At 47.4% G+C, this 14,258-nt stretch overlaps 1 protein-coding gene across 6 annotated transcripts in view; it reads right to left on the reverse strand.

Annotated features, from left to right (window-relative positions):
• Window positions 1-14,258, reverse strand: part of IQSEC1 (IQ motif and Sec7 domain ArfGEF 1) — a 278,474-nt gene that overhangs the window by 115,090 nt on the left and 149,126 nt on the right. Inside the window, exon 1 of one of the 6 annotated variants that reach the window (XM_041399505.1) lies at window positions 13,450-13,595. The exons of the other annotated variants lie outside the window; for them this stretch is intronic. Coding sequence (XP_041255439.1) covers window positions 13,450-13,526 — 77 coding nt within the window. The 5' untranslated portion in view covers window positions 13,527-13,595. Of the gene's footprint in view, window positions 1-13,449; window positions 13,596-14,258 lie in introns of those variants that run through there. 6 annotated transcript variants of the gene reach the window in all.

The raw sequence follows: 14,258 nt of genomic DNA on the forward strand, positions 1-14,258 counted from the left end.
TTCTCTGGCTCCGAGAAATGAGCTCTGCAAGGACACAAGTTCCACGCTAAGTGCAACAAGCTCAGCTTTGGCACAACAGCAGAGAAATCCCTTCATCTTTTTATCTTTTGCAACTGTGCTCTAGGAGCTGGTCAACAGCCCCCAGCAGGAAAAAAGGCACCATTATTTTTAGGCAGCGCAGTGTATTTCCACTCTCTTAAACTTATTCCAGCACCAGCTAGGACTCCCCTAGGCCTGAATTCTTTTCTGTGCACCCGTGTTTGCCCCGCAGACAGCCATGGCCCCGCAGGGCTGCGCTCCGGCCCTGCAGTCCCCAGCACACGCACAGGCCAAGGCCTGCAGGCCTCGCAGCCCAGAGCAGGCAACAAAGGCTCAGTCAAGTATGTTTTCCTAAAGCTGCTGCAGTCCAATGCAAATAAGATCAACCCTAAAGCCTCATTTTCCTTTTGGAGTGGGGCTGTTTTCTCAGGCAGGCACAAATGCCCTATTCATCGGGGCCGCAGGACAAGCGGCCCAGTGTAGTGGAGGCACGGACTGGTGCCCAGCGCGGGGCACCGGGGTGGGCAGGGAGGATCCCAGCAGGGCAGGGCAGCACCAAACTCCCGCTGCTCCTCCAGAGCACAGCCAGGCTCACTGGCACCTCCAGCGAGGGCTGCACAGGCTCCAGAGCTTCCCAGGAAAGAGAGAAGATGCAGAAGGAGAAGGATGGATGAGAACCTGAGCCCCAGGGGTTGCTGGAGTCTCCCAAAACACACGGCGAGTTCCAGGGTCTCTGAATTGTGTCACAAAAGCAACTCAGGGTGCTAGAGAATGTTTTCCACAAAGGAAAACTCGTTTTTTTTATTCTTTAGCTTCTTGGTGTTGCTGCCAAAGGAAGATAGGATCTGTCAAAACAACCAAAAACATTCATTGAAAATCCTCTTGTTACTCTGCATTTCACTGCCTGTGAGAGCCACCAACAGCTCTATAAACAAGCCCTGCCGTGAATAACTCAGCTGATATTCAACCCACCCTACACAGCACTAAGGTCACTGATGAAATAAAGAACTGGCTGTTTACAGGACATCACAGTTTACATGTCAAACTTCAGGAAAATCACCACACCCAGGCCTCTGAGGAACTTTTAGTTTTCCTAGGATCATCCACCCTCAGGGCTGAGGGGCTTGCACAGGACTTGTCTCAGGCAGTTCCAGCAGCATCGAGTTTGGGATTAACATCTGGACTACAAAGACTGCACTTGCATGCTTCTTTCAGGCTTTCCCTCTGCTTCTGATTCGAAACCCAGATCATAAATAAAATTATTTTTATCTTAATCGAATCCTCTCCTGGGGATTATTGCCAGTTTCTATTATATTGACTCTGCTGGGAACTAAGGGATCTCTTAGCTTTATTTTGGTACCCCAATGATAAAAAGCCTTCCAGAGTTTCATTGAGAGCTGTAATGAGAGTCCATGTAGGAATTCAGGCTCTCTAAACTATTTCCTCAGCCCGGAATAATTATGCAGTGTGAAATGCAGTAATTACTTGGATTTCACGACCTCTCCAGGGGACCTGGCATGGCTAAAGGTACCACTTAACCCACACAGCTCTGCCCCCCCAAGAAACCAAAGCCTGGGACTGGGAAGCTATTAAAAAATATACAAAAAAATCGCGGTGAGGATGAACAATTACCAAGTGTCTCTCATTCCTGCCATGAGCTCTGCTGGAATCCTGGGCAGCTGCTCCTGGCAGGCAGCAGTGTCCAACACCTCGGGCTGTGCCCAGCCAGGCTCAGCACCCGCAGCCCAGCCCCTCCTTCAGCCCCTGGCTTTGCCCAAGTGGGCTCACAGACCACACCAGCCTGGAGACAACAGACACTGAACCCAGGGGTTTATCCTGCCCAAAAAGCCACCTTCTTTTCACCCCCCTTCCCCACAAGTGATGCTTGCAGAGTGCCAAGAACAGCTGCTCAACCTCTGGATTTGAGAGACAGAACAGACAGAAAATTATGACAGGCAAGCATTCAGGAGAGAAGTAGAATTTTTGAATTCTCACTCACTAAAATAAGGTTTCTTTCATATTCCTATTTTCTCCTGCTTGTAAATGAGACAGAAAACTCCACATTCCTGAAAGATTTCTTTGCAATAACCCTGTCATTTTTCTTTTTGCATGTTTAGAATAAGTCTGAGGAAGAAGAATTTACCTTAACAGCCCTCGAAGAGAGCTGAGCCCTCTCCTGCTCCCTGAGAGTTAACTCTGCAGGGAGCAGGAGACCAGCAGCAGCACGGGCGAGCTCCCACACACACACCTCTCAGCCTCCCAAAACAAAGTTTTACAAATGCCCCCGTACCTGATCGTCCTGACAGAAATGCAGTATTTCCACATCAGGTTCCACATGGCACTGCCATCCCCCTTCATGACTTTGCCCGTGGCGTTTGCAAAGCAGAGGATCCCAGGAGCCCAGGACAGGGCTCGGCAGCACAGCAGAGCCAGCCCCAGCTCAGGCAGCAGCCCAGCTCTGATTCACCAACTCCAAGTGATTCCTCCGACCTCCACTCAAGTGAACTCCCAGGGAAGGCAGCTTTCCCATCTGAAGTCTCGGGTTACTCCTTTCTCCGTGATTTATAACATTCGGTGTTTACATTATTTGCAAGCCAGAAGAGATTATTAGAGGCTGTTCAGAAAGCTCCGTGTTACACTTGCTGCTCCAAGCTGCCAAGTCAGAACACCCTACCTAGGTAGCACCTGCAGAAAGTTATTCCCATTTATTCCACTTCAAAAAACCCCCAGCCCAGTCATACTGCCCCAGAAAATCCCTTACAAGAGCTGTAAGTGCTAACCCAGGACATGCTCCATCAAATGCCTCGGGCTGGAGGAACCCTCAGCTGTTTGCAGAATTTTCTGTGTACTGTAATAAACTTTTTTTGTGCCAAAAAAAAGTAATGAGTCATTTTCCAGAGCTGGATTTGAAGGCATATGAAGAAGTCCTGGCTTTCAGTGCTGAGTATCAGCTGTGACACCCAGCCTGGAAATGACAGCAACAGTAAAACGGCAAAATCTGATTAAAAAGAAACCACAAACCAACCAACAAACAAAAAACCCCTGAGAAAACCCAAGAAATTCCCTAATCAACCAAAAAAACCCCCCAAAATAGATTATGTATGTGGAATCCTTTTGCTGTGCTAAGTTTAAACGCACAGCATTTATTGCTAAAAGTGTCAATGAATTGAAGCCCCATCACACACTCATACAGCAAAAAGTTTAAAAAAAAGTATTGTTACTGTTCTTGTAGAGACCAGCCCTTTAAATCCTGCCCTGGCATCTCCAAGACCACCCTGAAAGTCAGAGCTGTTGCTCTGACAGATTAAAGTTCCTTGAGCCTTTGCTCAGCCCACACTCCCTTCTCTGCACAGGTCAACAGCACCATTATCAGGGGCCCTTCTGGACATCAGATACATGTTTATATTATAAAACTTAATTAAGCAAGAAACCAAGTTCATGCTGTTTCTTCACAGTGCAGAATCAGTCCATGATTAACTGTCTGTTTGCTGTTGCATAACTCCATTTTCTCCAAGGCCATTTTCCCCAGGGTCTCGTGACTGTTCCCACTCTTTGAAATACATTCTGCTTTAGGAGTTCCTGATAATTGTTCCTGGAGCAAGCTATTGATGGCTGGTTAGGAAAAGTCACACCAAGTTCCATAGCACACTGTACATTTAAATCAGCTGCCTTAATGAAGGAAAATTATATTAGAAAACTTTTATACATCTGTTCCTAACATAATCACAGAAATACATTTCAATGCTGGAAAAAGCTATGTAAGTTCAGGCAGCCCAGCTGAACCCTGTCCCTTCCCTTCCCTCCCTCATTTCAGAGATGAGGTGCCTACAGGAGAGATTTTTTGGTTTTTGTACCCTGTACACTTGCAAGATTTCATCTGGCATAAATAATCCCATTATATAAAGAGAATAAAAGTAGTAGTTTCTTTCCTGTGCAGCACAGAGGTATCAAACAGCTGTGCCAGCTCCCTCCCTTCTCTCTGAGCTCAGTCCTGAGCCCTCAGTGTAATTGACGTATTTAGATTACACCCTCCTTGATTCCCCTTCAGTCCCAATATTTTGACAGCACCAACATCTGCAGGAATACTGTTTTTATCTGTCTCTAAAGATAGATTCAGTAGATGAGATGTACAAGAGGGCAGAGTTTTCATCACTTCCTTCAGCCACGTTTCTAAACTTTGTGCACAACCAGTGACCAAAGGAATTAAAACAACAAGGGAACATCATGGGGCAGAGGTGAGATGCTGCAGGGGGACTGGTTTTTTATTTGGTTTGGTTTTTAAATCATTGCTGCAGCACTTCCCATGAAAACCAGACCATTAAATAGTTTAGAGTGTATTTCAGCTCCTGAGCTGAGCTTGTCCACTGATTTCCCAGAAGACCTGGACAAATCCAAGTAGCTTCTCCTCTAAGCCAGCAGGGAATATTATTTTTTGTTACTATTATTATTGTTATGCAGGAAAGATATATAATTTAATACACATCCAGAAGATGCTGCATACTGTGCAAATCACATCATGAGCTAATATAAGTCATAGCTCAGTTCTGTGATTAGATCTCTGCTGTGAGAAAGTGCTATTTATTCTGCTGCAAATATGAAGAAAGGATTGGTGTGAGATGCTCCTTGGGATGATATTTGAGGGGAATATTCAAGCCCACAGCATCCTGCAGAGCCCGGGAGGGCAGGGCCTGGCTGGATGTGCCAGCAGCACCAGGGAATAGCTGCTGATTGCTGTGAAGAACTGGAGATTAATAGAACCTGATTTTCTCATTTTCTCTAAAAGCAGCTCCTCTGGAGTATCATCACCGAGGAGGTCCCAGAAGGGATGGCCAAGAGGAACTGGGCACATGAGCTGTTTGTCAGTAGCCAGAAAAATCCCACTGAGGAACAGAGGAGCTTTTCCAGGAGCAGTGGGACAGTGAGGTCCTTTTGTCTGGCTGTTTACTTCCCTGCCCTTTGTTCCAGCGACATCACCATGCCCCAAACAAGGCCTACATTTGCATGTCAAGTGATTTCACTGTTTGGAAGCCTTGTTTGTCTTCCCTTCAGGACAACCAGGATGAGCCCCAGCACTGCAGGGGCCATGTCTGCCCTGGACATGGATTTTCCATTTTGTGCACCCATCACCACTGCAGTGACACTGCAGCCCCACACTCACACAGGTTGGGCTGTTCGGGGTTGCCTGCCTGGGCTGTTCCTCCCCTCTGGGTGTGGATGAGAACTTCATCACTTATCTCTTCCCCTCACAATAAAACAGATTCCATTCGCAGCACATCACTGCACCCACCCGAGCTCAACTCCCTGCGCAGATTTACTGATTTGCTGATTTTTTTTTCTCCCTGGAAATCTCTCCTAGCTCTGCCCTGCTTGCAAGAACCCAGAGCAGCTCTCCCTCCCTGCAGCCCTGTGTGTCTGGACCGATGACAGTGCCCCATGTAACACAAGCTCTTGAGTCCTCCCAACCTGCAACAGGAAGGTGCAAGAAGTTCTGCCTCCTTCCAAAATTTCTTCCCATTTCAGGACTGTTTTTTCCAAACCCAGCATCACTAGTGGCCACACTGGATGCCTTGGACCTGCATGTTGCTGCCTGTAAACCAAGGAAAGTGACTCTCAGATTTGCACAGCATTTGGCATCTCTTCTAGAAGGAAATCTTTAATTCCAACAGCCACAACCACTAACCATCAGAAATGATGCTGTGGCTTTTGGGAGCTGAGCACACCATGGAGGCAGCTGAAGGTGGGTCCCCCTGAACTGCAGGGTCAGCAGAAAGGCTCTGCTCAGCTGCTGGGGCTGCAGAGGAGCTGCAAATGCAGGAGGGTTTGCACCAAGGCAGTCTGGAACATCAAGACAGACACACAGCTTTGGTTCTGCTGACTGCACACAGGAGCAGGGAGCTGCTGCAGGGCAGGGGAAACAGTTGGGAGAATCAATATCACAGCAACACTGGGGAAAATTCACCAAGTTTGTCAAAGCCCTCAACTTGGCCACCGCCAAGCATGTGCCACCCATTTTAGGGACAATAATGGGATTCTCCCAATGGTTTGGATTCCCAAGGGAAACCAGAGCAATAGAGAGCAGTTAGAAATCCCTGAAAACCCCACTGCTGGGGGCTGGGGAGGGAAGGAAAGGCAGAATAGAATCACAGAATCATTTAGGTTGGAAAAGTCCTCAAAGATCATTGAGCCCAACCATTCCTCAGCACTGCCAAGGCCACCACTGATCCATGTCCCCAAGTGCCGCATCCACACATCTAAATCCCTCCACAGATGGGGGCTCCACCACTGCCCTGTCAGCCTGTTCCAACCCCTTCAGTGAAGAAATTTTTCCTGATATCCAACCTAAAACCTCCCCTGGCACAGCATGAGGCCGTTTCTGAGGAACGGGAGGTTTTTAATTTATTTTCTAATTTTCACATTGGAAACAAAGCTGCTGCAGGCAAAAACACCACAAGGGACATAAATCACTCTAAGTATTTAAAATGCTGGAGCTGAGGTTCCTTTACAAGTTGGAGGTGGTGTGTTACTTTTAAATGCTATTAATAGAAAGGCAGGGCTCAATTTGGAGTCTCACACTCCATCACTCTCCCCCCTCTGGAGAGCCACTCCTGCTTGGCAGCAGGGCCTGCAGGAGGATAAGCAGAGCTTGGTGGGTGGGTACAAGCAGGGAGAGGAGGCCAGAGCAAAGCAGCACCCAGGACAATGGATCTGCTTTGGATTTGGATAAAGCTAGGTGTCTGGATGGCAGCATCCCCTCACCCATAATGTGTGAGGTGATCAGTGTGTGCAGGCCCAGCCTCAGTGAGCCCAGTACAACATCCCTGCCACAGGGAATCTGCCCTGCTGCAGCCCTCAAGGGGGAGGAACACAATTTGCCTGGATTTCTGAAGCTTCACCACAATGAAATGGTTCCAAACCAGGATTTGACAGCATTTCTGTCCTGATGTATGTTACATTTGTAGGTCATTTGACAAAAGGAAAATGTGTCTGCTAGAGCCAGCCTGGTTTGGGTTGTCAGTGCAGTCCCAGACCTATTTTTAACTTAGGTAGCGCTCCCCTTATACAACAGCTATTACCAATTAAGGATTGCAAGGAGTCATACAAATAGATGGAGTTTAATTTTTTCTCTGAAAAAGCATTCTGGCTTTTTGGACTACTTGGGGCATCTTTAACTCTTCAACTGCAACAAGCCAACATTTTGACTTAGGAGGTTTTAATAAAATATCTTCACCACTATTTTCTTTCCAGCCTTCGCTGCATTCTCTTCCATTCCCTTTGAAACCTCCTTTGCTGATTTTTCACAAACATTCCTAAGGAAATGCAAACCCTGGTGTTTCCTGGGAGCTGACAGCAGTGACATGCACATGCCAGTCCTGCTGGGGAACAAAGCCAGCCTGGACTCGGCATTTTGGTAAAGGGCATCTCCCCTCACCCCTAAAGGCTGGAGAGTTTGGGATCCTTGGCACAGCCCCTCCAGCACCCTCCAGGCTGCAGCTTCTGAGAGACTCCTGGGATGTCTCCAGGGCACCACCAGGCTCCCGGTGCTGTGACTCACACTTGGACAAGGATCAAAGGGAACTCAGAAAGCTTCCAATTCCCCTCTGCAGGGCACGGAGCCAGAGGCACAATTAAAATGTGACTGCTCCAGGGGCTGCCCATCAGCTGCATCCAAATACAGGAGAGACTCGAGAGGGAAAGAAAAGCCTGGCAAACTCTGAGTGCTCCAGGGATCCAGCTAAAGGGCAGGAACTCCCAGCACAGGCACCCCAGTTTCAAAAAATTCCCCACATCAGCCTTCAGAGCTGTCTGTGGAAGGTTAAAATCTGTGCAAGAGTGAGGAAGGGAGAACCTGAGGGCTCACAGATGGTTCCTGGGTGAGAGGGAAGGGGGTGGAGAAATGGAAAGTTTTAGGAAGGCTGGAGAATTGATGTCATGAGGACTGCGGAGAGGCACGGGAAAGGTGGGAAAAGGAGGGAAGAGGCAGAAAGGGGAAAAGGCAGAAAGGGGAAAAGGTGGGAAAAGGGAGGGTAAAGGAGGGAGGGAAAAGGGAGGGAAAAGGCAGGGAAAGGCAGGAAGGGGAAAGGTGGGAAAAGCCAGAGAAGAGGGAGGGAAAAGGGAGGGGAAAAGGGAGGGGAAAAGGGAGGCACACACACAAAGAACTGTCAGGTGTGAAACCCAGTTTAACCCAGTTCCAGCACTGGTCCAGGGAGGCATCACAGCCCAACGGATTGGTTCAGGGTTTGGCTCAGCCACAGAGGTGTACCAGGCAAACCAGAAGTGTGGATTTCAGGCATGTGAGCAATGAACACCTGCACAAAGACTTTTCCAGACACAGAGAACCATTAATGACATGGCAAGGAAGGTTTCCACCAGATTAGCAGGTATTTGGTGTATCTTCATTGAAATTTCTCAACTTGGAATCACTTTCCCAAGCACAGAGAAATCCTCTGATGGCTTTTAAGGCATTTTTGCTACTTTGTGCGTTTATTTGAGGGTTTGCTCCTGATCATTTTTATGCTGATGGTGGGAATACTGCAATGTGTGCTGTTTGCAGGCTGTGCTTGCAGGGGGGGTGGATTTGGGAAGTGGGGGAAGCTCTCAGCTGCTCCGCAGCTGCAGCAGCCTGGCCAAAGGATCCTCTGGAGAGGGAGCTGCTCCAGGGGCACATGACTCAGCCCTGCTCTGGATGAAGTCACTGTCGAGTGAAAGCAAACTCTATTTGTTTCTACCAACATATATGGTGAACTCGAAACGTAAGTTCAAGGCAGAGCTCCAGTAATTCTCCCCACCCACTTTGCTTTTGTTTTGTTTGAGATGCTGCAAAGCAGCTCAGTTTAAGTGTCAGCAAGGAGATGCACAAACCCACTGACATCACTGCCCAGCACTGTGCAAAAGCACTTCCCTGCCCTCATGAACCAGAACTTGAAGGATTTTTCCCCTTCCTCCTGTTCCTGAGGTCTGTAATTAGTATGCAGCCATCACCTCCAGGAATGTGGGATTATAGGACTGTATACAAGTTCTTCCCCCTTCATTAAATCTCTTTTTAAATAATGAATTTAATTATGTAGTGACCCATGGCCAGGAAGTTCTTTACACCTTTTTTTTTTATGCTGCCTTTCCTTTAAAGGGAGCAGCAGCATGCTCTGTGCCAGTCACCCAACACATCTGAAGCCACCTCACACAACCCCAGAGAAGAGTCCACTCTGGCAACGCCAGGAATGAGGAACAAAGCCTCTCAAAGCACATTCTTTTTAACAAAGAGTTAACCCAAAGGACAGCTCTGACACAGATCACTTCAAGCCCCCGTGTGCTGCCTTTGAAGCAGCATCTAAATTAAGGCTGGCAATTCCTTTCATGGCTTCAAATGCTACACATTTTTCTAGGATAAGACAGTGGGAGAGAGGATGAGCACAGAGCTGCAGGTGCCCTGCAGAGTGCAATATCAGAGTGGCTTCAAGTACCTTCTGACACTCAGATACTCTGATATTCCAGGGTGGCAGCAGTAAACTGCTCCTAACAAGCCAATTCATGAAAGCATTTTCATTTTTAATCAATACTGAAACATCCTCATGGGAATGAATCATACACCAAAATACAGACCTATTTTGCCCAGAGATGGGCTCAAGCACATGAATCACCCTATCCTGAATCAGGGTGCTAGAACTGTGAGTCCCAGCTGAAGGGTGGCAGAAACAATTCCAGCTAATCCCTGGCTTGAAAGAGCCAACCACCTCTCCCTTTGCTTATTCCACTGGGGTAGCTCATTACAAATGGCCCTAATTGCTCTGGAAGGGACTCGTGCCTCCTTTATAGAGACCAAACAGATGAAAGAAAAATTGAAAATGACAAGAAATAATTTAAAAACAGTTTTGTTTGCCAAACAAAGCATTCCAATAAAACAGCCTTTACAGACTTGGCACTTGTTTTATGTTTTTTGAAGTCCTCCTGTTTTAGCCAGAAGAGAGAAGACATTCTGGGAGGGAAAATCTGCAAATTACAGCTGCCCTCGGTGCCAGTCACACATTTCCTCACCTTCTGCTTGATCTTTAATGCAATGCTAATGGTAACAATTTCTAGCCTGGGCTATTACCCACCAGCTGGCAGCAGCACAGCACGGAGCTTTCCCCCCTGGCTAAGGAAAATCTTCACTTTCACATGCTAAACCTGGACTCACATGGATTTATAATAATCCTGGAAGTAAAGCATGAGGCGTTCATCCTGCCAAGCCCACAGGAACCTGACAGCAATTTGCTCATCTTACACTTTAATCTGCCACAGAAACATCTCAGCACCCTCAGTGTTTGTATTCAGAGGGTACCAAAAGCAGCCCTCAAGTGAAAGGTTCTGACCAAAATGCATTCAGTGCTACTGGCAACTGAAGAGCACTGAAATCTCATTTTCATGAATCACTGAATTACCAAACGTTTCCTGGAGCAGGTTTCTACCCCAGTCCCCCGAGTTTGCTTTCTGCAATTTGCTGACACTTGGATAAATCAGGCTGCTGGCTTACAAACACATCACTGGAGGCACAAGCACTGTTACCTTGCAGTAACTTTGTTTAGTGAACATACATGGGATGGACAAAGTCCTGGTTACTGCAGGTGCTGCCAAATTCAAGGAACAGACTGAAAGTGTAGTTGGATTTCTCCCAGTTTATCCTTCCCCTGGCTGTGCTGAGAGCATAAACTCCAGAGAAGCTCTCTCTGTGCACATGGTGTCTCCCCTTACCTGGCATTTCTTTAGGACTGCCACATGCCCAGCTTGCTATTTTGGAGCTGGATTTTTTACCCTGTATACATAAATAAACTTGAAAACCTGTCCTAGTTCTCCTTTCTCCCATCACCCAGGCTCAGTGTTTGCTTGCAGTGCCCCAGCTGGCACTGCAGCCACAGCCAGGGAGGGGGAATGGCTCATTTTCCTTGTCCCAGCCCCACAGATCTGGGCAGTGGGGCCACCACAAACCCCAACACACCCTGCACGGAATTCTCTTCAAGCCCATGGATTTCACTTCCACGGATGTTCACCCCAGAGCAAAATAAAATTATACCAAAAATCAGAATTGTCCAGGCCAGGTAGCAGATCCAGAATCACTGAATTCTGGCTGGAAAAGCCCTCAAAGATCATTGAGTCCAATCATTTCCTCACCTCTGAGCCATGTCCCCAAGTGCCACATCCGTGTGTCTTCTGAACATTTCCAGCAATGGGGATTCCACCACTGCCCTGTTCCAATGCTTAACCACTCTTTCCATGAAGGAATTTTCCCAAATATCCATCCTGAGCCTCCCCTGGCCCAGCCTGAGGCCATTCCCTCTCTTCCTGTCCCTGGTCCCTGGGAGCAGAGCCCGAACCCCCGGCTGTCCCCTCCTGTCAGGAGTTGTGCAGAGTCAGAAGGGCCCCCCTGAGCCTCCTTTGCTCCAGGCTGAGCCCCTTTCCAGCTCCCTCAGCCACCTAAAACCCTTCCACAGCTCCATTCCCTTCTCTGGACATGAACCCACAAGAATTCCCTGAATAATAAAAGCTGGAAAACACAGCTGGACATCCCACGATGGAGCAGCAAGTCACAGCTTCCAAAGCAGCCAGGAACATTTTCCACAGCTCTGAGCAGTGGCTGCAACTGAAAATCAGAGTGAGGCAGTGCACGTAAAGAAAGAGCACCGTCACTCCATGGAAATGTTACCCAAGTCCTGTTTTGGTTATCTGTTACCTCATTTTATACAAAAAAATAGGAAATATATACATGGGGCACACACAAACCCTCCCCATTGCCCCTGGGCTCTTTTCCAAAAGCATTTTAAACAATTTACAATCACTAATAAAAAGTAATTGCAAGTTTCCAGAAGGTTTTTTTTCTTTCTTTTTAAGATGAACTTCCTTACATTTAAGGTTTATTATTCTGCAGCACCTGCTTTTCACACTTGTTTGTGCTTTAACCAACAAATTATTTTGTTTCAAATGTGAGGAAGTCACAACTTTCCTTCAATTTTCTTTTCTTAAAAAGATGAGAACAAAGTGCCTCTATGTCATGCTGAAGTGCTTAAGGCCTGGTTTTAGTGATGCTCATGCAGACAGAAGATTCAAGCACATCCAGGCTGTGATGGAAGTAAATTAATTCTCTGGAAGGAAATAAATGGGCAGCCCTATTGCAAGGGTTTGCATTAGGAGATGTAGAATAACTCCCCAGTAATTCATTTGCCACAAAGCTGGGATTTCGCCAGGAACCCAAGACAGAAAGCTCGAGTTCAGTATTTATTTGTGTCAAAACAGTCTGGCTCCATTTCTATTATTTTATATGGTTTCTCAGCAAGGAAAACATCACAATAGGCTGAGACTAGGTTGGGAATTTTTTAGCTTGGCAGTGGAATCTGTGAAAAACTCCAAGGAGAGGAGAATAAAGCTATCTTTTGAAACTTCACAGGCCAATAGTCACAGATGAGGGTCCCGTGTTACTCAATGCAGAAAGTGCGGGGCACCCCTGAAACCTTGAAAAAGATTGGAACAGTTCCCTTTTCCAGCCTTCAGTCGCTGCATGAAAAATTCAACTGCAATTAGCATTTAGTACAAAGCACTTTCTGTAGGCTGACAATAGGTAGCCAGGGCAGAAAGTGTACGTAAGGAGAACGGAATCCTGTTTTAGAGAATTGCACGGGTTTTGTTCACAGCGAAGGGATCCCCACTTCCCCCCCAGCAAATGCAAACCCATCCAATTCCCTCTGCTCAGCAGCGTAAATCAGGAGCAAGGAAAACGAAGTGTAGATTAAAAAGCATCAGGGTAAGTTCAGGGACATGTTAAATGGAATTGCTTATTTTGCTGTTCCATTAAATAGGCAAGCTCAATACATCTGACACCCAGACCTATTCTTTAGGATCACCATTCACCATCCATCATTTAAGCTGGGTGTCAGACCTGTCTAAGTGAAGTGCCCACTGCTCTGAATGACTCTGATGTGCACTTTGTGCTGGGAGGGAGAGGAAAGATGAACTATTATATTGCTAAATATCTCAGGGAAATAAAGGGTCTTCTCTGCGTTCCATAAATTCCCATGACATTTCAATTAATCTGCCAGTGTCGTCTACAGTGTGGACACTCCAGCATGAGCTACTGTGCCTAAGGATAAAACAGCAGGGAAGAAAAAGTCCTGAGTCTTAGGTGATGTGACCTAAAGTAGAGGTTAAAACCAAACAGCACCCTCACCTTCACATCTGCATGCACAGAGACAACAGCAGCTGATAATTAAAGCAATTTAAAAAAAAAAAAAAAAAAAAAAAAAAAAAAAGAAAGAAGCAGCTTTACAATCTTTGTCACAAGTTCTCATTAATTGCCTACCACTCCCTTCTCCCAGGGAGCACAACAGCGAGGAAAAACCCTGGTGGCATCATGTGCTGAATAGCGTTGCAGAGTTAACGTTTTCTTACCTTTTATAGAAACCATGGAGAGGCTGGAGACATAAAAACTGCCAGTAATCCAAGCAGAAGGCCTTTAACTTCAGCATTTTCCAGCACTCCTGCCGCCGCCACCGTGGTCTGCAGCGGGCTTTTAGCGACACAAGACTTTTTTGTTAGGGTTTGAATGAGTCAAGCGCGGAGCAGCAGCCGGCTGTCCCCGCGGCTGCATGCCGGGGCTGTGGCATCGCCCCGCAGCCGGGGCAGCCCCGCAGCCGCCTCAGCACCTGCAGCCCCCGGGCCCCGCTCCCACAAAGAGGCGGGCGCACAAAGGACACGGATTCATGGGCGCTCTTTGATCCCGCTTGCCGCTCGTCTCTCCCACAGCCCCCAGTCCTACCGGGATCACTGGTGTTACACAGAAATCCCACTTCTCCTTTCGGCTGTTTTTAGGCCGTTCTGAGAGCCCCCGGACTAACAGCGTGGAGCAATCCCAGCTGCGGGCTTTGATGGACCCTTGGAAAGCATCCTTAGAGCTCCCAGAACTTCTGAAAATGCAGGCAATTATCTCGATGGGCTCTGGCACCACTGCCCGGTACCCAGAGCAGAGCTGCGATCTCAGCACACGGGGCTGCAGGCGTTTGCCCTTTTCCCTGTTTTTCCGCTTTCCCCCCTCCCCCGTTAATCAGCTCCTCCTGTATCAGCACATCAGCTCCATTGTCTGCGGTACCTCGGGAGCTGGGGGCTTCTCGTGAGGGGAGGGGAAAGGAGTGGAAAAAAGGAAAAAAGGAGAAGAAGGAAGAAAAAAAAAAAAAAAAAAAAAAAAAAAAAAAAGGGAGGGA

Source organism: Onychostruthus taczanowskii, unplaced genomic scaffold, assembly GCF_017590055.1.
Source record: "Onychostruthus taczanowskii isolate IOZ18803 unplaced genomic scaffold, ASM1759005v1 scaffold162, whole genome shotgun sequence".
In the NCBI taxonomy this organism is placed as follows: Eukaryota; Metazoa; Chordata; class Aves; order Passeriformes; family Passeridae; genus Onychostruthus; species Onychostruthus taczanowskii.